Below are 26,605 nucleotides of genomic sequence, written 5' to 3' on the forward strand. Positions count from 1 at the left end.
ATAGTACAATCCCATCAAGGTGATCATCCCTTTTTTATTTCTAATTGCAACTCATGTATTTTCGCTAAATGATTCCTCAGAAATATCTTCTCTATTACAGTTGTAATGTTTTCCTTCATCAAAAACACCACTTACCCTCCTCTCTTTCTATCCTTCATACAGTATCTAAAACCCAGTACATTGAGTTGCCAGTCCTGTCCTTCCCTCAGCTACATTTCTGCAATAGCTATGACATCCCAGTCCCATGTTCCCATCCATGCTGAGTTCAGCAGCCTCACCTGTAAGAGCTCTTACACTGAAATAATTGCAGTTTAATTCTTCAGAGTTACTTCATTCTCTGACCTGCGCTTGTCTGTCTTTTCTAATTAACTTGTTTTTTTTCAGATTCAGAACCATCCTCATCTGTCTTTCTATTTTCACTGTTACTTAGGAAGCCCTCCCAAAAAAGTTTATAGGCTCCCAAAATAGAACTAGCAAACATCCTCACTAGAATATTTGTCCCTTTCCAATTCAGGTGAAACCCATCATTTTTGAACAAATCTTTTGTGTCCCAGAAGAGATCTCAATGACCCAAGGAATTGAATCTCTGCAAATTGCACCACCTCTTCAGCCAGTGATTTATCTCCCCATCCTTTTTTTCCTTCCCTCATTAGAGCTTCCATCATCAAAGACTGTTGAACTTTTAACTTATTCCTTTATTTTCCTAGTTTAAATTAAGAAAGACTTTAATCTTAACTATTACCTTATTTCTTTATTTTTCTACTCATTCTATGAAATAATGCTTAACTTTTTAACTGTTTGTCTTATTACTTTGTACCTACGTTTTTTGCACCTCGGTAGCTAAGATGGCACCCTGTGTGGCGATATTATGTACTTCTCACTGTACTCCTGTACTTCTGAGCTTGAGTACATGTGACAATAACATCTAAATTTAAATCTAACTTGGCACCATAAGTAAACCAAAGATTATCACTTTTGATGATCTGTTTTTTTAACCTTCTACTAAACCTCTTATATTCACTCTGCAAAGCCTGAACACTTCCCCAAACAATGTCATTCCTACCAGTGTGGACAACAACTTGCCCAAGATCCTACTACCACTTCTATTTTCCTCTGAGAGACTATCCCTTCAACAGTACCTAAAATGGAATATCTGTTTGAGAGAGGAATAGCTGCAGGAGACGTCTGAACTACCTTCTTCCCTTTCCCGACAGTCAATCATCGATCTGACTGATCCTGCTGTGTAATCACTTCTCTAAATCTACTAGTCATTACACTCAGTGTCCCTTGAATACCCTCTGTGACATTAAGCATAAAAAAAACTGAACAGCACCTTATATATAAAAGTAAACTACCTCTCCTTACCCACAGATTTAATATTAAGCATTCAAAAAAAAAGAAAAAAGTAAACATATAAATGTTAAAAGGAAATAAAATGCTCAGCTAAACAATAAAAAAACTACTCCTCCTCAAATAATCTAACATTCAGCTTTCAATCTTCGGATAAAACACAAAAACTAACTCCCTCCAGAGCTGTCCAGGAGTAGGCCTCTCCAGACGCTCCATCTATAAACAAACAATCTCTCTTTCGTCATAGTTGCTTTTACATAAATCATTTTGTCAGATAAAACAAAAAAAATCACTCTGCAGATTGAAACACAAACTCCATCAAGAGTTGCTTAGATTATGACTCTTACAATTATGGTCAAAATGTTGCTTTTCAGTCATCTTCCTCCTTCCACTAGTCTGCAAGAGACATCAGGTCACTAGTTCACTTATCAAGGTAGAATCACAGCTTACAATAATTGCTGAAGGAAAGATGAACTGGTTTTCTTCAGGTTTAATGTGGGTTTTGACTGCAGAGAACAGAGAGAAGCTCCTGTGCTAATGCTGCGTTTTAGTATCGGGTTAGGTTCCTCCACCTCTGTCTCGAGTACAGGTGGTGTGTAATGCACAGTAGCTTGCCTCTTGCGTCCAAAGCATCCCAGAAGAAATTGATTCTCTTCTTCAAGCAGCAAAGGCGTCGAGGCAGTGAGATCTGCTGTGTCCATCTCAGATTCCGAGGAAGAGTAAGAATCCATGGGTTCTGGAACAGTCAGAAAGGCTGTTGAGGAGCCGGGCATGTTTTGCTCTCGTACTGTTTGCGGGTTTACAGCACTCATATGGTCCACCTGCTTGTTCTGGACCATCGCACTTACCAAAACTTTATAAGTCACTGGACCTGACCTTGTGGTGATCATGCCTCTTACCCATGCAGGGCTATTCCCATGGTTCCTACACCAAACTTTGTCCCCTAAAGTAAACTGTCTCTCTCGCTTAGCGGAGTCTTGTGTCCAGTCCTGATGCTTTTTCACACCTCCTCGCCCTCTCCCTCCCCCCAATCCAGGACCCCCACCCCATATCTGGGAAGATCAGTTTTAACCTGGTGTGGAGTCTTCTCCAGCAAATCTGCTGGAGTTATCTCTGTCAATGCATGAGGGATGCTCTGATAATCAAACAGGACAGTTTATTATCAAGTGAAGTTGTAGGCTGTTTCTTTAAGCCTGCCTTCAAAGTTTGGATTGCTCTTTCTGCCAGACCATTGGATGATGATGGTTTGGAGCTGTCTTCATATGAAGAATACCATTTGACTTTAGGAAATACTCAAGTTTCCTGCTGGTAAATGATGACCCATTATCCGTGACCATTTAACAAGACATTTATTTTCATTCATTCTAATTTGCATGTTACTCAGCAACTTAACTGTTCCAAATCAGATGTTGGTGGACTTTCCAGGGTATGTACTCTCCTGGACACTGGCTTATGGATTCTCTTACCCAATTTGGGGCTCGTGGGATTCTTTTGTCTGCATACTGGAATACAATGGTTTGTTGGCCTGGATCCTGAAAAACATTTTAACCGTTTGACCGAGACCTGGTTTTGTTTTGGGGTTTTGTTGTGGGCTGACTTAGTGTCCCTCTGTTCAGGAAATGTCCTGAGCAAGGTTCTGCAATTGCCTTCACTCAAATGGTGTTCCCCAAGCTCAGTCGGAATACCCTGCAACTCATATGCTCCACTTGCCATATTTTCCAATGATAAAGCCATCGTAATGCCTGTTGAAGTCGAGTTGGGCTTCAGCCAGTAGGCGTTTTTGCACAGTTACATAATTAATCCCAATCTTGCCACCACTGAATTAACTCCATAGAGGCCGGTATCCTCTCACCGAGCCAATCTTTACGTACATGTGGAGAGTCCTTGACGCTGATCCAACCCGCTCAAAGCCAGCTCTCAGAGTGAACAGAACCTCTGACCCTCCTGTTTATATCTGTCAGCCAGGGCTCCCTGATTGGACCATATTAACAGCCCCAATCAGGGAACTCATTCTACGTTGTGCACCTGGCTGACCTTGTTACAATCACTACAGAGGGTGGCTCTCAGCCATCCTCTCTGGACTCTCCTCCCCGGCATTCAGTCCCTTGATCAGGCACTAAATGCCTTTAATAAAGGCTGACCGTTAGCATTCCTGCCCAAAACCCTAATTCCCGCGAAGATAGGAAGGTGGCATTATTTGGGGATGGTCACCACCCACTTCACTAAGTGCCCGTCCTGCTGCCTCCCTCCATCCAAGCTCACCATCTCCTGAAGAGAATTCCAACCATTCTTCCATGAATTGAGTTTGTGTTTGCTGGTTCAATTGTCCATTTTTTGTTTATAAAAAAACTTTGCTTCCACAAAAGTCTTAACAGCCAGGATTGAGAGAGGGTTTGTCAATAATGCAACCACCAAAAGATATAGGAGAATACTTCTTTCATAAAAGCACAGTTTTAAAATAATACCAAATTGAGATAACTTTCTGTAAGGTTAGATCATTATTCCCTTTGGCAAATTGCAGAAAGATATAACCCAAGTGTGGCAGAGGTAGAGTAGAGTTGATCAAAGTGCAAAGAATCCTTGAAATAAGGGTGCAAAAATACAAATTTATAAGAAACAACACAAGCAGGTTAGATTAACATCCCATGCACATTTCTTAAACGCCAAGGCTGAATCAATAATATAGTTACATGAAAGTGTGAAATACTAATTCTCATCAAAACTTTTTTTGGGTCAATTATAATCAAAAATGCAGGCAAACGTCAAAGTAAATTCAAGCTATCTTACCATTTTTAAAAAGAGAAGCATTAATATTGTAAATCGTTATCTGCCATATGCAGGTGAATGTAGTTTTGTAAGAAAATATGAATGTCAACTGTGTCATGTGCAAACGTTTTCAAGAATAATTTGGGAATCCATTATTATTGGCAATACAGGAATTTTTCAGTTAGTGATCATCAGGTTAACTTTGAGAAGGAGCTGTCAAGAGGGCACTCGCAGTGGAACAATTCCAAGGAAAGGTTAGGCCTCACCAGCAACATTTTAATCTTCAGTGCTGATATAAGCCTGCTTATTGCACTGCAACTCTTAAATCAACTGTGCAGGTGCCACCTCTGATCATGTACAGATGCCAGGTATTTTAATTTATGTCAAAAGTGGGGAACAACATAATTATTATAGTCTCCTAAGCTCAAATTATTTGTGCTAGAGACTGAGATATGGGTTAGAATCCCATCCTCTGATGACAGTGCAATTTCACTGTCCTGCAATTTTCTTCCCTCTATTCAAAGGTGCAGCACTGGGTGAAGAAACAGGAGGGCGGTTTGACTGAAAGATGACAACGGCCTCAGCAGGTTTCTACCTTCAAGCATACTTTCAGCAAATGGTCCAGCACACCAGTGAAAGTAGCTGTAAGGGAGATGCACAATAGTCAACCGTCAAGCCCTTCACCAGAGTCCATGACCCAGGCAAACACACAAAGAAAGGAAATGGGAATCACTTGCATTCAGATAGCTGGTTCTTTATTGCAGTGAATCTTTATTTCAAGCAGCTGTGTTTTTTTTTCTGATGTCCTCCCCTTTTCTCCCTGAAGGCACTGAATCAATCTTGGGCACATTTCCCATGAGTGCCAAGTATCCAATGGCACTATGCCCAACTGACTTTTTTTTCATATGTAAACCCATACTGCAAACCTCAAACAGCATGAAAAGAAGCTAAGTTGTTGGAGAGAGGGAGGGAGCCAAATTCTAATCTTGTCCATGCAGTACAAGTCCATTGGATAGTGATCAGGATGCTTGAGGCCTAGTTGTTTTTTTCCCCAATCTTAGCCTCATGTGATTAAGTGAAATGTGATTAGGTGAAATGTAGCACCTATGTTTTTGGGAAAAGCTCAGATCTTTTCTAATGAGCCATTCATGCATATCTCCAGTGAAATCAAACAATATCTCCCAACTGACTGAATTAAAAGCAAGTGAGCTGATGAGTTTCTCATGCATTATCAATATGCTGAAAGATTTTTGCACTGCAAACGGGAAAAGTCAGCCTTCGTGTTTAAATGGGCTCTCACCTGGAATGACTGAGATAGTTTTCAAAGCTCGGAGAACTCTGAACGTTCTCAACGCTGACACATTGCCAAGGTCCACAAACTCTGTCACATATCTGCAATGAGGGAGGTCACACACAAACACAATGACAAGACACAAAACAACTAGAGGTACACAGGGCCTACTCAACACCTAACACCAATCACAGACTTCTTACCTGGAATTACAGAAATAGTTTTCAAAGCTCTCAATACTCTGAAAGTGCGAAGAGCTGAAACATTGCCTAGGTTTACAAATTCTGTTACATACCTGCAGAATTAAATCACAGTTATTCATGGTTATATTTTAACCCTTTGAGGACCATGGCTACATTTTGCACCAAAGCAATGTTCAGCAAACCATTTTTTCAAAAATTAAAAATTGCGTCTTTCATTGTGTGCATGCTTTGTTCATTATTTCCATGAGTTCACAGGCCAGTGATGACCTATTTATAAGCTATTTTTTAAAAAAATGACAACTTGTAATTGAGTCACTTTGGACGTGAGCTGCTTTCTCATCCCGTCATGTATTTTAGGAGAATTTCAATCCTTTTTCCACAAAGAAAACAGTTTGGAACCTTTACTTTCCCTGCAGGGGAATCCTGACTTCAGGTTTGTCCTTGAGTGTCACAACTAAGCAGAACTCCTAGATCCCTGTTGAGTAATATCCCTGCAGTCTGTCATATGACTAATGTTTTGGACCCAAATAGCAGCAGTAATTTTCTTGCTTTTCTTAATTCTCAAGCTCGCATATCAATGGTGCTTCTGAGTTTCTCAGCTCAAACACTTGTCTGAACTTAGGTAAAGATTACTAGTATCCATGATTCTATGGAGTTAACTAATATCTTCCTTCTTTCCCTCAGACTGTGAATGAATCCAGGCTCAGGAACACTTAATGTAAGTCCTTGTATCATCTTTGTTCTTCATCTTTGTATCATTTCCAATTTTCGTGTGTATTTTTGACTGCACGAGGCAAGAAATTACCTGCAGCAATAACAGACATATGCTTTACATAGCAGACAGAGGAACATCATATCTGGCAATACAGTAAAAGAGACCAAGACACTGAATGTGGTCTCAAGCCTTATACAGTGGCTATGTACTTATCCAGACAGTCCAAATTGCTGACACACAACATGACAATGATGTCAATGGTTGTTTCAAATATCATGTGCCTTGCTTTCTTCTGATTTTTAATTTTTAATAGTATTCTCCTCATTACAGAACTAGACTTTTTAAACACAAAGAGGCATTATCAGTGAATTTCACTGTATTCGATGATATTTATTTCTACCCTCAGTATCACTGTAAATGTCTTTCTCGCACAGGGCACTTTGCCTTCCCACATTTTAGTCTGATCCACAAACACATTTGTTCTGCTTACAATTCACTCATTAGATTAATCAAAGCCCAGATTCCAACATCAGCTCCTGGAAAACTCCAGTGGCCACTGCAACCACTACTAATTATCTTGGGAACCATTATCAACTTCCACAAGCCATTGCTATAATAATTTTTCACTTTAGCCATCAAATGCCTATTATATTCGACATTTAAAGCTTCCCGCAATAAGGCATATGAAATTGAGCGCATTGTCTTTATTTGCATACCGTAGTTCCTCACAGAAGTGCAGTAAATTCATTCAGCCTGTCTTTATAAACTCAACTGTTCTATACAAAAAACTCAATATCAGCCTGCTTCTCTTTACCACATCGATTAACTGCTTTAAGTCCAGCTAAGAGGATGACAGTTTATACAGTTTATAACCTTGGTCACACTATTTCGCACTTAGGAGTCAACTAGCAAAGGCCTAAAAGCAAAAATTTGATTTCAACATTCAAGCCAGATTTCAACTCAGTCAAACCCTATTCCTTTCAAGTTAAATCAGGTCTTGCACATATAGTAATCAAGTCTATTTTAGCTTCCTGCATTGCTACATCTCAAGTTTAGGCAAGTTACATTTTTATTGGGATCTGCCCTGGATGACAGTTTTCCAAAGTTTGTGCAATTATGCCAATCACTGAAAATGCAGTCATTACAAATTAAAGAAAAGTGATACATCAATAAAAATGCATTATTTTGTAGATGTTAAAGGAAGTATGACATTGTGGTTCTCTTTCTGCCTGGAAGCAAGCTTTGCTTGCAAGAATCAGTTGCCAAAATTATCATGGGTAAAAGTTTTTTGCTGTTGTCAGATTCTTTACCAAGACTGGGAGAGCAGTACTCTATAGCTCTTCAAGAAACTCCCAAACATTGTTGAGAAATAGCAACTTGAGCAATAAAAGGTCACACTGACCCTTTATTTCTTCAAAAGTTAGCGTCAGATTCTGGAATGATCATTCAACGTCTCAACGGTTCTGGGCTTCCTCAACGATTTAGCAAAATTACTATCATCAAGGATCCCTGTCCACACATTATAATTTCTTTGTTCATCATTGAGATGTTCCAGGGAGAACTTCTTGACAATGTCTTTGACATAAAAACTCAAGTAGGAGAAGCAGGAGGCCATTCAGCCCCTTCAGCCTGCTCTTCCGTTTAATACAATCATGGCTGATCGTATCTCGGCCTCAACTCCACTTTCCTGCCTGTTTGCCATAACTCTTTAACCCATTACTAATTAAAAATCTGTCTATCTCCTCCTTAAAATTTACCTCCCTGTCCCAGCATCCACCACACTCTAGGGCAGTGAATTCCAAAAATTCAAGACCCTTTGAGAAAAGTAATTTCTCCTCATCTCTGTTTTAAATCTGCTACCTCTTATTCTAAAACTATTACCTCTCGTTCAATATTGCCCCACATGAAGAAACATCCTCTGTACATCGACTTTGTCAATCCCCTTTAACATCTTACATACCTCCATTAGATTTCCTCTCTTCCTTCTAAATTCTAGTGCGTATAGGTCTAAACTGTTCAATCTCTCTTCATAAGACAAACTTCTTATCTCTGGAACCAATTGAGTGAACCTTCTCTAAACAGCCTCAAATACATTTACATCCTTCCTTAAGTGACCAAAACAGTACACAATACTCCGATATCTTGACATTCTTCGTTGATGCTCGCAAATGTTTTCTTTTTACAGCCAAACCTCATGTACTATTTGGCCAAAAGTGTTGAATCAATGTCAAGCAGCTCCTGTCAAGGCTCTCAGCTTCAAAACATTGTCTGTTATCAATCTTCAATTCTTTGAACGGGATTAAAGACTTAGACTTTGTATTGTTCTAAAACATTGTCAACTTTCTGTACCTGCTGTTCCTGTTGCAGCTTGAGCAAACGGATCGCACATTACCGCTACACTGACTATCGATCTGGAACAGCAAAGGTTCTGATTCCCAAGTTGGATCAGCAGCTGCTGAGAACAAGAAAGCATTTTCATACAGATCGCTCAACCAGGATGCTGGCAAAACTGCACCATATGTCACAGTTGTGGGAGAGGCTGGTGAAAGTGTTTGTCACATATAAGCAAGCTCGATGAAGGAGGTATATTCCACTGCTGCCACTGAGCAAGAAAATGCAACTATTATCTTGACCCTTAATTTATGTCCGTGGCTTCAGGACTCCAAAGCATTATTCCTCTCTGGTTCAATGCTCATTAGACACTTTGAATGGGTTTCATTATTTTAAAGGCCTATGTTGTCTCTCCTTTCATTTAAGCAGTTTCCCTTTCGCAATCCTAAGAAATCGCAGCTCATATTTCATCATTCAAATCATGTGACAATGCAATTCACTAGCTGAGCTTTTCTTTATTCACGCATGGGATGTGAGCATCACAGGCTGGGCCAGCATTAATTGGGTTTCGATTTGCCCTTGAAAATGGAATGGTGACCTACCTTCTTGAATCGCTGCAGTCCATGTGCTCTAGGTAGACACACAATGCCCTCAGGGAGGGAATTCCAGGATTATAACCTAGCGACACTGAAGGAACGGTGATATATTTCCAAGTCAGGATAGTGAGCGGCTTGGAGGGGAACTTGCAGATGGTGGTGTTCTCATGTATCTGCTGTCTTTGCCCATCTAGATAGAAGTGTTGTGGGTTTGAGAGGTGCTGTCTGAGGAGCTTTGGTGAATTTCTGCAGTGCATTACAACAGAACACCTCTTCCGGTGTCAATAAGAAACACAAGTCAAGCTTATTTCACACTTTGCCCTGCTCTTAGTCTCAGAGGTGGGGTGTAGAAAATAGTTATGATGTAGCTCATCATGTCCTGCAAGAAATAAAACTGTCTCTTGAAAGCTACTGTTACAAATCAGCTGTGTGGGCAGCACTCCCATGTATTTAGTCTGGGACGGTCACTGCATGCAACAATTCATTCTCCAAATTCCCATATGATTAACTGAACAGAAATGTATATCCACCTCTTTCTATTACAAAGGAGGAGATTTCCTCTATTCTTGCAATTAAATCATAAAAACATTCATAAGAACACAAGTGCATTCTTACACAGGATCTGTTTCTCTTCCTTATCAAAGATTGTTGTTTCTTCCGAGCGTAGAGTTATCTGTTATGTTCCAACATGGCTGTGGAGTCCAATTGCAATCCAACATAGCTTTCCATAGTGAAAGCAAGGATGCATTGTCTGATTTTTCTGGAACTACCCAGTCTTTTTAGCTTGCCTTTTGTTCTTTGCTTCCCCGCATCTTTGTTGTTCATAGGAAAACAACACCACTACCAGAGATCACTCCCCAGGTAGCTCTATCTTGGCCATTTTTTTCTCTCAGTCTGAGGCCAACACACCTACATTTCCTGAGCATTCAGGAGTTCTTGAACCCTAATCTTGGCCAACCTCTCAGGCAGTGTACAAGTTGAAGTTGTGAAAACATGACTGCCTTATTCTTACGTCAAACAGCTTTTCAAAGGTATCTTTAAATCATTCCTCATTTGCTCAGTGGACAACTCCTCAGGAATGTGGCAGCATGTCATTGGAAAGTCAATGGAGTAAAGTTGCTGCTTGTTGTATTGTAGATGCTATCTTCCAAGTTTCAACAAGCATTCCTAATCCACCAAATATCACGATGTGTGATAGATTTGCAACTGGGTAGAATCAGTGCTACACCAGAGTCTGTCTGCAATTTTAAGCTGAGGCTTCCACAATGAAGTCTTCATGGCTTCTGTGATGTTTTCCCAGATAGCCATTCAATGGCTGTTTGAAATAATTAATTGGCCTAATCCTCCTTTGTCTTGGGCCTATCTAGTTATTAGTAGTGGAGGGTACATCACCATGCAGTATCTACCGAACAGGTATTTTCTTAGGTAACAAGGAGGTTTATTGCATAATAGCAGTAAGTACAACTATATTTGTTCAGACATAAGTACTTAGACCTCATGGAGCTGGTACAAATATATCCAATCCCTTCAAAAACTAAAGTAGAACACTTCATCTCCATGCACAGACTGTGTGTATTAACAGTAGAACGAGCGAAACCAGTATATATGAACATTAACCCCTCAGAACTATTACCTGTATACAACATCTCTCCTCAAGCTGTTGTTCCTCATTGTTAACCCATAATACTAATCATGTATACAACTCCACTGCATTTACCACTGTCTCACCTTCCCCAAAAGCCTCTGGCTTCAAAAATGCATTCGATCGGAATGTGGCACATTTTTGTCCAAATGCCATCTCTTCAGCCTTGAGAGAATGGTAAGTCTGCTGCTTGAATGGTAAGTCTGTTGACCCTGGTCCTGATCTGTGGATCGTTAATCTCTTTGATACCCTTGGGAGGATGTTGTTCTCCACAGATGTCATTTTTGATCACCTTATCAAGAGGATGTATCCTTAATCTCCAGAATTCTCTTAGCAGAGGAACTCTTCCCTGTTAACTCATGTAGTTGCACTGTATCATCATTTGGGCTCCTTGAATCTCATGAATGTCCGTCATGGAAGTTGGCTACTCTATTGAAACCAAATACTTTAATCTTTGTAGTATCCTGGATTTCGAGACCAGGCAAAAGCTTAACAATTGAAAGAGGCCAGGTCTTTTTTTGCAGTATCCTGGATGTTTAGACGAGACAGTTTCCTCTTCTTCACTGGTGTCTTAAATCTGTGGATGCCAGTCTGATTTCAATGGGGTAGGCTGCAGCTTATCTGCCTCAATTTGTAGATCAGGGGGGAGACCTTCAGTTGCCCATTCTGATTGCTTGACAAGGGGCTGGGGTTGGGGGGGCAAGAGTAGAACTTTTCAGATGCTCAGTCATGTTACTGAAAGATTCCTGCTTACCCAGCACTTCCTTGGTCACTGGCATTGACTGTTCTGTTTCTCAAGATGATCAGTGAAAATTCCTGAATGGGCTCAAGCAGATAGTGCTTCACATTTTTATTGCCAGTATTTGCTTCTTTGCACATGTTTTGCTGAGTGTTTGCTTCTGCTCTGCCCTTGATGATGATGGGAGTGTTTTCCAGACTACCAATCCTTTATAATTGCAGATTGCACAACAAGAGACAAGGTCGTCAATCTCTTTTAAGATATCTGGCCACCACACGACTTAATGGTTGCATACCTGGCAATGCACAAGTGTCCTCCCACCACCCCTCCCCAACACCACATGCCTTGTGTATTCTTTCTGATGCACCCTCCGAAAGGGAAACTAGGCTAGCAAGTCCTATGTCATACACTCATAGATTGTCCAAAATCTTGAAATGCTCTCACTGCTTAAAGTATGTGCTTTCCGCCAATGTGCCAGATTTCTGTTCTGGTCATCCTTCAAAACAACACTGGCACATGATAGCAGAGAGTGTTGAACACTCTTCAATTCTTGTCAAATTTGTTCCTCTCTTAGCTTGCTAGCCATCATTTCTTTTCGGCCATATGAAACATTTCTTCCATGCTGTCGTAAGTAATCTCAAGAGATTCTCTCTACTTTTTGGATGTTGTCATGAGTCGAGGAAGCCCAAAGAAATCTTCTACTGGCTGCTGCTTGACTAGTTAGTCAACAAGAGTTCGTTTCTGGATCGTCTCCTCTCCAGGAGTTCATCAAATTTCTTCTCTGCTAAGGAAGTTGAAGTTGCGGCACACCAAGTTGCTGTAGGTTGATGCTTTTTCTTTTTTAGCCATGATAACTGCTCTGACAGGATAATGACCTCGGGACTGGAATTAAATTTAAATTGAGTTGAATATCCATTGATATTAACAAGTTTTATGCAACCTGGATCATTGAGATTACCAATTTCCCCTATAAATGCCTCAGGTATATTTTCTCAAGCAATTGCTTTATTACATTAAAGGTCTTTGCATGTGTATCCTCCTCCCTTCCTGAAACTTTGCAGCTGTGTGTTTCTTCTGCATGGAGTGTTTGATTTTGAGGCAATGCTGTGTCTGAAGAATGGTCACCTCCATGAAGTACAATCTTATATTTGGTTTGGTCCTTCTCTGACCTTGAATCTGCTCCAAAGTATTCAATAATTGTTCCATTTCTTCTCAATGTGCTGATTAGCCTTAATACTGTAAAGGCATTTTAAATCTATATAATTTCAATTGCTTGAAATCTGCTGTTCTCTCTAAGTTTGTATTCATCAATGCTGTTTTAAATTGAACTGTAGAGCTTGTTAGACTCTATACCACAAAAATGTTGCAAAAGTTCCTTTATTTGTCAGTCTTTATAACACTGTATTTCTGTAATACTATATTAAATTCTTTTATAAAGCTGTAACTTGTATTACTGGTTATTTGGTCAGAATTTACTTGCTTTAACGCTTTTTAAAATCTGTTCATTGGTGATACTGTATCTTTAGTGCTGACTGAGTTTTGCCATCTTTTTATCAATCAAAATGGTGCCTACCCATTTCTTCTAGGAGTTTCCTGCATTCTGCAGCTAAACGTCCCACTTCATCCCTGGGGAAAATTGATATGTTCCTGCTGTTCATAATCTAAATCCGAGCATCTTTTTCTATGCAAATTTTTAAATAAAGTTCTCCAGCTGCAGCCTTTTTAAATCTTCTTGCCAAAATCACGGCTTAATTGTTGCTTAGTCCCAGTCATGTTAAATCTTTAATTTTTCCTGACTTTCTTCTTCTGCTAGATTCTTTCACCAGATTTCTTTCAATTTGCTTGATTTCAGCTTAAATCAATTCTGAAGTATTCCTGACTGTAACTCTGGTCTAAATTTGATTTCTGGCCCTTTCACTGTGGTTTGAAACTGCGCCTCAGGAAGCTGAATGGCAATGGCATCAATGCTTGATGCGAGTGGTGAGAACTCTCTTTTACGTTCCTTTGCCTTCCCTTTCCAGCCTGTACACCATTTTTCATAAAGTTGTTCCCTTTTCCCTTAAGGATCTCTAACTTTACCTCTCAGAGCCTTCCTTGCTTCTTACAGAGCAGCCTTTGCTAAGGCCTCTGTATTTTGTAATGAGGTTGGATTTCCTTTCTTTTTCTAGTCTACACTCTTGCTCAGGCACTTCTTACCAACTTCTGAATGGAATTTTGCCTTTCGAGTGGGGTTTTGGCTTTTTTGTTGCTTCCCTGGTTGTTAGTGCCTTTCTATGCAGGTAACTGTGTTTTAGTTGCTGTCTGACTCTTAGAGTGACAATGCTCTTAATGTGACAATTTCACATGCTTGAACTTTTAATCTTTTCTCTGGGTTTTCAGAATTTCTTCGCATCATGATGGGGGTCAGATGTGGTATTTTTCCACAGGACAACTCATGCATTATGTCGTATTTGCCACCTCTATTAGTGTGTGCTTCTGGGTAAAAGGTTTTGAAGTAATTCACTGCCAGCAATCCTTTCTGTTTGCTTTGTCTTGAGCTAGTTGATTAGTGGTAGAGGATCCAACAACATAGAATATCTACAGAAGAGGCAGAGTTCTCAGATAACAAAAGGGTCTTATGCAGGATAGCAATAGGTACAACAACATTTTGTCAGGTATAATTACCTGGAATCTAGGGAGCTAGCAGAAATACATCTGTTCCTCCCAAAAGCTGAAATAGAATTCTTTGTCTCAACCTACAGACATTGTGATATCAGTAGAGTGGGTAGAGCCAATGTAATATTCCATATACAACAGCTTCCACAGTTGTGATCAGGAGCCAGACTATATTTATTTTTTGGTCTCTTTGTGGGCCAATTGGAGCAGGTGTATCCCTCTAAGCTCCAGAAGAAAAACTTGGCTCTGCCCCATTACATTCAACTGTCCTCCAACCACCTCTCCTAACCAATTAACTGGGCTACAATGTCAAATTATTCCTTCCACACTAATTTTCTGCTGTCACATAATACGTCAGTCTGCTGTTAGATGCTACATCAAGACACATTTTATGTTGAATATGTTCCTTTTCAATGTTATTTTAATATTCTCTTTCAGCACAGAAAGGAGTTGAAAGAAGCTCCAAAATATTCTGGACCAATAATATTGAGTGACTCCCAAAAGCAGTGCTGATGTTTGCACATCAAACCAACCCACCTACATCCAGCCAAACTTTTTTCCATTCAGTCTGCTGCTTTTGCACCTCATCTGTATTTGCAAGTTGCTATATCTGTCAGATGGTGATATGCTAACTGTGGGTTCACACACACTGATAAGATTCTCCAGTGACACATTTGTCTGTTTGTCAGCACAGTGCCCTTTCTGACAGCAGCTATCGAGAGACTGACAGATCAGTCAGGAGTCAGAAACTGGATAGTTCTTGAACTAAGCAAGGCCTGTGCAATGCAAGATGGTGCAGCAACCTGACATTCCCTCAAACACGATGTTACAATCTCAATTATTCTGCTCCCTGCTCCCTGATAAATACTGGCTATGTTCTAAACAAGCTTTTCTTTGTGAGACAGTGTCCTTGTGGAGAAAGGACATGTTAAAGATGCTGCATGGTGCAATATTCCAGATCAGCACTCAAAGGGTTAATAATTGTGTTCATTCTTTTCCTTTAAGCACTGCTTAGACAATTATCTATGCAATGTCAGATGCTTGAACGAGGCGTGTCAACAATTCATTTTCTGTTTTAAAAGGTATTTAGCAATCTGAATAATCAGTGATACAGGTGCATCAATTTGATGAGCCAGATGAATGCAACAAAAATGGAACCAGAACATCAACAGATAAATACCAATAAATAATATTACATGTTTCTTGTTGAGATCTGCAAGATCATAATGGTCATGGATTGACAAGTACCCGTATTAATTTCAATATCACCACAGGTGCAGGTTGCTAAACATCTTTCATTATGTGTATTAAATATTGTAACCTTTAGATCTTCATGACCTCCTCTAGGCTTCCAAGTCCCATTCAATGTAATATAAATCCTGCTGGGTAAAATTAGATCCAAATAACACAGAGCTAGCGTCAGTGCTAGTACAAATCTGCTCTGAAACCTTGTAGGCATTTGAACTGCTATTTCGGCAAACTTTGTATCGGTGAACTCATCATCAGCTGCAATCCTTAAATTGGAGGTACAATAAATTTTTTCATTGCAACTTACGTTGACTTAAACAGTTGGAGGTTTGGTAATGTTATGAAAGCAATCAATATATTACAAATTTGAATAAATTATCTTCATCAAATGTTAAATGAAAATGACAGCAGGTTCAAACATCAAATTTTAGTTATGTGTAATAGTTATTAAATTATAAATATGCTCCGAATCACAAATTGTATAATCTAGGAGATGAAAAATTACTTACGCCATCATTATTACACTGAAATCCAACCAGTTCCATGGATCACGTAGAAATGTAAAGCTATCTATGCAGAATCCTCTTGCAATCATTTTTACAAGAGACTCAAATGTATAAATGCCAGTAAATGTGTACCTGTGAATGAAGAAACAAAACCATGTTTAATTACAAAGGGAGGTGAAATCATGGATCAGACTGGCCAGTGCAGTAGCAGCTGCAGATAGTAACAGCAAATTGAAAAGAAAAGTGGATAGCACTTTTCTTTTTAACCAAAAGAACAATTAATGAACAATGTTTTTCAATATTGCTGTAAAAAGACTTGCTTTGTTAAAGCACTCTTGCACTCATCAGGGCAATTTGCAAGAAATACCAATGGAGAAGGAAAACAACATTGATACTGAACGAGAGAAGAGTGTGATTGGTTGGCAAGTGGTGTCTGATTGGTAGAGACATTGCCATGGAGAATGCATAAGTTACATGAAGGGAGATAGTTAACTGCCTGGCTTGCCAAATGTGTATTTTTATTTAAGCTTTGAGGCTGACCACATGGCCTTTCATAACATACATTTCTTTACGAATAGAAATACTGAAAATATCATCAACAAAAGTCATCAATCAGATTTTTACTGTTTTAGGTTGGGTTCTATTAAAGAAATATTTTGAAGTCAATTTGAAAATAAAATGAAAAATACATAAAATGAAGCATGAATATATGCAATGGGCATCTTCTAAAGCACTGTCCTTCACATCTGGAGCCCTTCAGCAGATTTTAATCAAGCCACAGCTCAGACCAAGGGCAGGAAGAGGTCCGCTGACTACAATGTCAAAGTTAATTCCATTTCCAAATGAATAGATAATTATAACAAAGTCAAAGTCTTGATGCTGTCGCTGGACATCATGATCTCTGCTGACAGTAATCACTCCCCATCCTGCTCTAGCAGGAACTGCAGCAACCTATAATGTTTAAGACACAGTATTTCGATATCCATCTCTACTTGCTCTCTAAGAGAAAGTGAGAACTGCAGATGCTGGAGATCAGAGTCAAAACGTGTGGTGCTGGAAAAGCACAGCCGGTCAGGCAGCATCCGAGGAGCAGGAGAATTGATGTTTCGAGCATAATCTCTTCATCCAGCATCATACTTTTTGACTCTACTTGCTCTCTACCAGTTCTGGGTATTTTCTCACCACTCTCCAATGCAAATGGCTATCCTTCATGGACAACACAATGAGATGCATCTTCAAACTATTTTTCCATAAGGTGGCATTACAAGTGACCATATTCATACAAAGGCACAAATATTTCAGCAGAGATCACCAAACAGTGTTCTGGACTGGGAAGGTTGGTCAATCTTTTAAGCCCTAACAAGTCAAGGCATCCATTGTGCTGGATATCAGTCTGGATAAGCTCAACTAACTCAGTGCAAGGCAGGGATTGATCTTGAGGGTAGAAGGGAAAATGCTAGAGTCCTTCATAAGAGATTTATTAGCAGTGCACCTGGAAAACAGTGACAGAAACGGACAGAGTCAGCATTAATTTACAAAAGGGAAATCATGTTGTTGGAATTTTTTTGACAGCAAACAGGTCATTTTTTGAGTGGCAGTCAGTGATTAGTGGGATACTTTAGGGATCAGTGCTAGGACCCCGACTATTCACAATTACATTAATGATTTAGATGTAGGAACTAAACGTAATATCTCCAGATTTGGAGATGACACAAAGCTGTGTGGGAGAGAGAACGAAGGAGGATGCAGAGATGCTTCAGTGTGATTTGAACAAATTAAGTAAGTGGGCAAATGCATGCCAGATGTAGTATTATGTCGATGAATGTGAGGTATCCATTTTGCTTGCAAAAACTGAAAGGCAGATTATTATCTGATTGGGAGAAAGAGCGGTGCACTAAAAGTAAGCATGAAGGTGCAGCAGGCAATGAAGAAGGCAAATAGTATGTTGGCCTTCATAGTGAGAGGATTGGAGTACAGGAGGAGGGATGTCTTGCCTCAATTATATAGGGTGAGACCACACCTGGAGTATCTTGTACAGTTTTGGCCTCCTTACTTGAGGAAGGATGCTCTGGTGATGGAGGGAGTGCAGTGAAGATTTACGAGACTGAATCCTGGGATGGCAGGACTAATGTATGAAGGGAGACTGGATCGATCAGCTCTATATTCACTGGAGTTTAGAAGAATGAGGGGGCATCTCATAGGAACCTGTAAAATTCTAACGGGATTAGACAAGGCTAATGCAGGAATGATGTTCCCAGTGACTGGGGAGTCCAGAACCAGGGATCACATTCTAAGGATACGGGGTATGCTATTTAGGACTGAGATGAAAGGAAATTTCTTTACCCAAAGAGTGGGGAGCCTGTGGAATTCTCTGTCACAGAAAGCAGTGGAAGCTAAATATTGAATGTTTTCAAGGTGTTAGATATCATTCTTAGAGCTAAAGGGATCAAAAATATGCGAAGAAAGTGGGAATAGGATGCTGAGTTGGATGATCAGCCATCATATAGAATGGTGGAAGAGTGTCGACGGGCTGAATGGCCTACTCCTGCTCCTATTTTCTAATCTGATACTGAACTTATCTGCATGGTTCAGTTCACATCAGGTGGTACTTTCTGCTAACAAGTCATCAGAGAAGTGGTCACTGTATTTTGAAGATAAATACCAAATATTTCTCAAAGAGTTTTAAACAACCTGAGCATTAGGAGGAAAAGAAGCATGGTAATTAGCATGGTTTGTCACACAATATTGATTAGATTAGATTAGATTAGATTACTTACAGTGTGGAAACAGGCCCTTCGGCCCAACAAGTCCACACCGACCCGCCGAAGCGTAACCCACCCATACCCCTACATTTACCCCTTTACCTAACACTACGGGCAATTTAGCATGGCCAATTCACCTGACTTGCACATCTTTTGGACTGTGGGAGGAAACCGGAGCCCCCGGAGGAAACCCACGCAGACACGGGGAGAACGTGCAAACTCCACACAGTCAGTCGCCTGAGTCGGGAATTGAACCCGGGTCTCTGGCGCTGCGAGGCAGCAGTGCTAACCACTGTGCCACCGTGCCGCCCACAATGATAATGTGTTTCATTTGTTGTCTATGAGAATGGTTCCCTCAAAATCAATAGTCCATGCCCTCAAAGATTAATCCCTTGTTACTATAATGGCCAACAAAGCTGTCCGGGTCTTGAGAAATCTCAAATTTCTATCTAATTAATTCATGAAATTTTGCATTGTACAAGTTACTGCAACTCCACGTTGCCAGTATGTCACTGTCAAGAAACGGTTACACACAGTAACTTAGAAAACCCAGTTCATAAATCATGCTTCAGTCTAGTTCTTTGAATTCTATTCTCAGTGATAATTTGCTCTAATACATGAGAGCAAATGTCCACATTTTCAGGATGAATGGGATTTTAGGGCTTATTTTAAGTTATTCAATTCACTCTTTACCAGGTATTTTTAATGGTTTGTAAAACTTTAGTCATATTGGTTCTCCATGCCAGGTCACTGTTAAGTAGAAACTATATGCATATGGTAGTTAACAGCATGGTCAGACTGCAGAACTCAAACTGAGGGAAGCAGGCATTATTTTTCTACAACAAGGAATGTGAACAAGAGTCCACTTGAACTCCAGTGTGATGCAGTATTTATCATATGCCAGTTAAAATACTTGTCCCTCCTGCACAATTTAATTTGCAGTCGATCTGTTGCTTAAATGGATCCATGAATTAAGCTGATGGGACAAAAGTAGTTTGGGGGCAATGAGAATTGTGATCATTTCTGCCTGAAGTCCACCATACACTCCCATTTTCTGAATCAGTCACGGAAGCAACAGCATTTGATTTTGAAGTGATTCAATCCCCAATTAAGACTTTCAAGATGGAGAGAAATCATGTCCAGAACAAGGTGAGCCCAGTTTGCCATGATACAGGTAGCATTGATTAAACTGAGGCATTGTATTTCTAACTGGCCCCATTAGAAACATTTTTCTGAAAAAAGGACATATTATTCTCACATCTGTTGTATAAATTGGAAACACCAGGCAGAAGTGGTGGAGCGTCCATTTTATTCCACAAGTGAGGCATAGCTTATTTCACACTTGGCCAAATTTTGTTTCTTTCAACATTTCCTCACCCGTGGAATAAACCGGAAGGTTCCGTTGCTTTCCCCGGGATCATCTCAACACAATGTCAACATATTGGTCATGCACAACACATTTGATAAGTTAAATTAATCAAAAGTAAACACTCTAAAGAGGAATAAAAAGAAATACTTACTCCACCTGCTTAGACCAGTCTGGGGGTTTACTAAAAGTCATGAATACACAGTTGGTCAAAATAGTGGCCATAATAATCATGCTGAACACTGTAGATTGGAGTTAAGGAAATCATAATTATTCTTAGTGCTTCACAATTTTTAGCACAATATTTTTTCATAACACACTGAGTTTTCATTTCCATGGTATCATACTTTCTCCAGTTTCTACCTAAGTTCTGTATTGCCGTGAATAGGGCTACCTAATACTCTCCACACTGCCACCTAGATGGTATGAAATGTAGCCTTCACTTACATGACAGAGATCCTTTAAGATGTCCAGAAGGCCATCCCCTGATATTTCTGATTAAGGCTGGGATTACCTCGTCAGAAACTGAATTGAAAATTAAAATTTTTAACTTATGTCCTTAGTGTCGGGACACCTGCAGATAATTTAATGAGCAGAATAAAAATACTTGCAGCTTCGGGTCAGCGGGACTCAATGCGATTGATGGGTTGGCCAAACTGGGATAAGCTTGCATTATCGTGGCTTCATAGCTACTGCCAAAGAAGATGGAGATTATTGTTTGATGTTGACTTCAATGGGGTAATTGGCTAATTTCTGGACTAGAGTTCTGTTTCTAAGTGAGCAATTTGAAAAACTCCAAAAATGGTACCCAAAAAGCGAAACCTATACATTTAAGAACAGACCAATGATGTGAGGGAATTATTTAGGCCACCTTTCAATTGCAAAGAATTTGCCAGAATGAAAACCTGACCCCCCATTCCAAACACTGCTCTAGCCTGCCTTTTGCCATCAGGTGAAAACTCAAGGCCTCCAAGCCTTCTTATAGGATCTCCACTGCTCACACCATTTCTGCCTTCATTATCTGTGAATCTCAAGGAATGCACCATGTGTATGACATGCTAGAAATGGACAGCAGACAGAAATAAATAAGATCACTTTGCAAAATGGATGAGGCAACATAAAAATGCAAAGTGCAATGACAATCGTTAGCAGAGTGCTGTAATCACAACTTTCACAGCAACAGTGTGGGCTGGTGAAAGGAGTAATGGCAACTTAATAGAAGAGAACAGAACATGTGACTGGACTGCAAGTGGCAAAGAATGTGAATTCGGATGACTAATACAGAGGTGACTATCTGGTTTATAATAGCTCTCGATGAAACTCGAATCCTGTTATCCATTCAAATCAACTCCTGCCTGTTTGACCATATGATGAAAGGAACACCCAGGCACAGATTAAAACATAAAATGCTGGAAGTTCATAGCAGGCCGATCAGCTTCTGAATGAAAAAGAAAATCCAATCTAATGTAACCCTTCATCAGCACTAGGTGCAAATCCACACTGTGTCACCTCTTTAGTTACATGTGTTATTGAAACCAAGACGTCCAGCTATATCCTAAATGACAATTTTGTTTTATAAGTGCCATTACTGCCTCAGTTCCTGTTACCCAGCTTTCAGTGGTTGATATGTAGATGCAGATCATTGCTCAGCATATATACACTAGATGGTTTTGTATCAAGAGTCTACAATCTAAGCTAGTAGGTTAACCACTCATAAGCAAGCAAGTGCTTTCTCCAGAACCCATCCTGATGACGTGAAAGTCTCCCATGTCGCTGGCTGCAAGGATCCTACATGAAGTGAGTTTGGGACCAACTCCAGCCACTATCTTGTGGAAAGGGCTAAATTGTTCCTAATCCTGCACTAAATTGGCAGCCTCATGAAAGAATGGCTTGGCATATTCAACGGAAATGTGTCACACCTTGCGCTCACCAGGGGTTCAGCATGAAGCTGATGTATATTGTCAGTGCAGAGTAGAATAAGCTTTACTTTGCAACGAGCTGTGCTACACGTGCTTGTTTTCAACTGGCGCAGGCTTGATGGGCTGCAGGGCCTTTTCTCTGTGCTGCAGACAGCTGTGATTCTATGATAAGCAACTTCTTGATGCAAATGTTTGAAGAAATGCTCAAGTTTCCTTACAATGGGGATTTGGATTCATTTCTTCAGAACAAGTGATTCAACCTAAATTCTGCTCTAAACTTTGAAATGTGTTTGGGTAGTCACAGTCTAGTTCCTTATGTGAGCAAGTCCACAGCACAACACTATTAATCATCTGTCTTACCCAAGAGGTGACTTGATGGTTAGCAACGAGAGATAGAAAATGTCACTCCACTGCAAATCGGAGGTGCTTTTCTGAATTCAGAGCTGAGATATGCTGCTGAAGCAGAGCATAGAAAGCTTGGCTTTAGGTTGACCCTGTACTATACCTGGCTAGGGAGAGCTTGACACTGACATGAGGCTCCCAAAATAGAAAATGTCCTACTGGCCAGCAATAACAGCTCCCCAAAAACCACCCTCCCCACTCCCAACATCACTCCCACACCTTTTAAAGAGTGCAAAATTCACTAAACAAAAAAAACCTGCTCTGGCGAAGAGTTACACCCAAAAGGTTAACCTTTCTTTCAGATGCCGATGGACCCAATGTGTATTTCCAGCATTTGTGGCTTGTCTTTTTGCTTCTAACATTTCAGGCAGTAGCACGTGCTCAGTCTTTCTGTCGATGCAGAGTTGTCGCACACAGAACTCAGCTGCAGTGATAGAAGGAAGCATAGCTGTCAGTTCACAAAACTGGAAACGGAAATCATATTTTTCTATTTAATTTTGATTATTTTAGAAGCATCGAGATAATTAAATCCATCCAGTACCTAGTGCCAGTGTTACAAGATACATTTGTAACAACGGAGTATGATGCAATCTGTGAGATAATGTAAAAGGTAACTCCATTATTTGCATGATAGTAATTAGCCCCTTCTCTGTTGCTGTGCCCAAGTCTTCCATTTTGTTAATGGCTATTGGAAGTGGAATAGCTTTAAGCGGCTGCCAATAGCTAGTCCTCTAGCAGCAGGTAATCCATTTGCTTGCTTACTTGCTGACTGGTTGTGAGCTGCGGACTGTGAGCTTGGCTGATTGGATGCAAGCAGTGGTTTGCGAGCCACCTTGGCGACTTGATGCGAGCTAGCCTTAGTAGGTTGGTTGCACGCAACTTGGTTGATTGCTTTGCTCTCAGTTCCCCTTTCCTGCTGCAACCTCTTGGAATCAGGTCCTGCATTGCTTTTCGCATTGAGCATGGAGTTCATCTCCTTCAATCTGAACATGCATTTTTGCAGAAACAAAATCTATAAATCCCTGTTATTCCGTTTTGAAACATGCCACAGACCTTAGACTGACCTGCCATGAATTCAATTGAATATCGAATTTGATCTGAAATTGTTGCAGACATTTTGGGAGCTCTAGTATGTCTGAGTTGCCTGCTTCAATTCAGGGCAGTTTGTGTGAGTTCCAGCTCCAACAGTGCCTCATTCAGGAGATCTGTATTCGTAACTATGGCACGTTCTCTTTCTCTCTCTGTTGGGAAGCCTTGCTAGCTATTAGATAGGCTGCTCAATACGGTAAAATACAGTGTCAACGGTCTAATAGCAAACAGGAATTCATTTTGTCTCGAACTGGCAGGGGGACATGTGCCAACTCAGAAGGCATACCAGATCATGAGTAAAATGAAAAAGACCCGGTGGCAGCTGACAATAATCCAATGTCTCAAATTGAGCCAACCCTCTCTTATCTCAGTTGATCCTCTGTTCACCATTTTGGGCACACAGCATTGAAGATGCAAAATCAGCTCAGTCATCAGAATAAAAGAAAATAGGTGTAAAATAAAAATGGGTAAAGCAGGCTGCAGTGTTTGCGCAAATTTGCAGAATGGTCATGGTGACTAGATTGACAAATAGCTTTGATCTGGGGCACCCTGTTCTCAATTGCCCCTCTATGAAGATAATGGTGCAATCTGTGACAAACAGTTAAAAGCATGCTGCAGTATCAGGGCTACTGGAAGAGAAATTATAGGAGACTGGGAGACTGCAACTACTGAGTAGTGTGGAGAGGATTAATAAAATGCCAGCTCAATAAAGCAGTTGCAAAAATAGCTCTATACCAAACAAACATGATAACTGCTGCTAATTGGGCATTATGCTGGACCAGATTAGTTCAACATATTGAGCAGTCATGATACTCGGGTTCAATGCATGTAAAAATGAAAGGAAAGTGGATTTTGTTTTAAAACATCAGTTATTGACAAAATGCTAACAAAACCTCAAAGATCCAACATTCAAACATGCATTTGTAAGACTTTCTTGGCAATAAAAAATATTGAAAAACGTAAGGATGCCATGTTCCTTCAAAGTGCTCTACCAAACAATAAAGGTAAAATCTGTAGATGCTGGAAATCTGGAAGCTGGAGAAATTTAGCAGATCTAGCAGTATCTGTGGGGAGAGAGAGTCATGACTTTTCTGCAAAATGACTGGACTCAAAACATTAACTCTGTTTCTCTCTCCACAGATGCTACCTGACCTGCTGCATTTCTCCTGTGGTCCTTGTGTTTGCTTAACCAAATAGTTTTGCACTTCAATGGAGCAGTGTGCACTCACTGCACTGAACAACTGAACTCTTAGCAATGAGCCCTAACTTGGGCTCAGGAACACAGTTTTTTTTAAACTTATTTTCTAATCAACCTGTCAATCAATCAATGACACATCTCTGGAACAGGTGGGACTTCAACCTGGGTCTTCTTGTTCAGGGATGGGGACATTAACTCTAACCTGTGGTGCAGTGGCAAAGAAGAGCAGTTTCAGCTGGGAGCACAATCTCACGAGGCAAAAATGGGAATTAATCAGATAAGATCACTGCTTCCTCCACCAATCACAGAATCAGACAGCAATTTAGGAAACTGCATGTGATTTGTGAGTCGAAATGTGAGCAACAAATATGATTGCATAATAGGAGCATAGATGGACAGGACAAAAAGAAGATACACATAGATAAAAATTGGATTCAATCACAGAAATATTAATAAAGGTATTACATGCAGGGCACTAGACCTGAACTTTGGAGCAGACTGCTGGGGCTATTTGTGCATCCAAAAGCTCTTGACCACAAATAAAGGCTTCAATGTCGGACTGTGTGCCTTAATTGTTCAAGTCTGTGAGGGAGCAATGGAAGGAGTGTTATCGAGACTCTTGTGGAGGTGGAGGAGCACTCTTGCTCCTTCGGGCTCCACAAGATGGAAATCTGCAAACAAAAGTTTTCTTTAATCAGTTAAAATGGGGCTAGCAGTTTGGAGGTGCGTGCATACATTAATGATGCCTTCGATAGGTGTTATCCCCTTAATTTGGACATTTAAGGGATACTGCACATAACAAACTAGCACATCACAGCAAATGGTGGTGACCAAGCTATTAAGGAACTCCTGTCACATTATAGATTTACACATTATGTGCCCACTGAAGGTGACATGACCACAAATAATGACTGATGAATCCCAATCATTTCTATGGGACTGAACTTCCATTTGCCAAAGGGGTTGAGAAGGGGTACAGGCACAAATGGAAAATCTGGCGCTGGATTCCAATGCCTCCAGAATGCAATGCAATTCTCAACATTGTGGGAGATGGGAAACTCATTTACAGTCAATTAGATTAGATTACTTACAGTGTGGAAACAGGCCCTTCGGCCCAACAAGTCCACACCGACCCGCCGAAGCGCAAACCACCCATACCCCTACATTTACCCCTTACCTAACACTATGGGCAATTTAGCATGGCCAATTCACCTGACCTGCACATCTTTGGACTGTGGGAGGAAACCGGAGCACCCGGAGGAAACCCACGCAGACACGGGGAGAACGTGCAAACTCCACACAGTCAGTCAGTCGCCTGAGGCGGGTATTGAACCCGGGTCTCTGACGCTGTGAAGCAGCAGTGCTAACCACTGTGCCACCGTGCCGCCCACTAACAGCCCATTAAGCTCTTTGAGGAGTTTGCTAATGGGACAGGAGAATAAGAAGGGAATTTACATAATGCAAATCACCAAACTCAAACAATACTGCACAAATGTCAACTTCAAATCAGGCAGAAATTAAAGCTTCTACACTGTTTTGAAAACATGTCAGGAGCTGGTGGGCATTGCACCTGAACATGTGCTTTACTTTTCATTTGTGTCCAGGGAGCTTGCTGGCACTCTTAAGTGCTGCTCTGCTTTCTTCAGCAAGGCAAGGCTGCCAATTGTCACCCATGCCGTGTAGGCAGTTCCCAACTCCTAGATACTCAGAGCCATGAATAAGACACCAAAGCACATATTTGACTCAAATGTGACATCTGTATTCTAAAAAGGGCCATGCAGCTGCAGTACAATGTGATACCCAAGAGGTATTTGGAGGTCAGGTTTC

At 40.5% G+C, this 26,605-nt stretch overlaps 1 protein-coding gene across 8 annotated transcripts in view; it reads right to left on the minus strand.

Moving 5' to 3' along the window:
- The window catches only part of LOC122543258 (sodium channel protein type 8 subunit alpha-like), a 418,530-nt gene that overhangs the window by 310,978 nt on the left and 80,947 nt on the right, over positions 1–26,605 (minus strand). For 5 of the 8 annotated variants that reach the window (XM_087985565.1, XM_087985570.1, XM_087985567.1 and 2 more), the window contains exons 5-7: positions 20,325–20,413; positions 16,046–16,174; positions 5,417–5,508 (exon numbers count right to left, since the gene is read on the minus strand). In XM_087985565.1, the coding sequence (XP_087841691.1) occupies positions 5,417–5,508; positions 16,046–16,174; positions 20,325–20,413 (310 nt within the window). Of the gene's footprint in view, positions 1–5,416; positions 5,509–5,610; positions 5,703–16,045; positions 16,175–20,324; positions 20,414–26,605 lie in introns of all 8 variants that reach the window. The other 3 variants (XM_087985571.1, XM_087985568.1, XM_087985566.1) reach the window with 1 other exon arrangement.

Source organism: Chiloscyllium plagiosum, unplaced genomic scaffold, assembly GCF_037043375.1.
Source record: "Chiloscyllium plagiosum isolate Xiang-an unplaced genomic scaffold, Cpla_swu_hap1 HiC_scaffold_53X, whole genome shotgun sequence".
In the NCBI taxonomy this organism is placed as follows: domain Eukaryota; kingdom Metazoa; phylum Chordata; class Chondrichthyes; order Orectolobiformes; family Hemiscylliidae; genus Chiloscyllium; species Chiloscyllium plagiosum.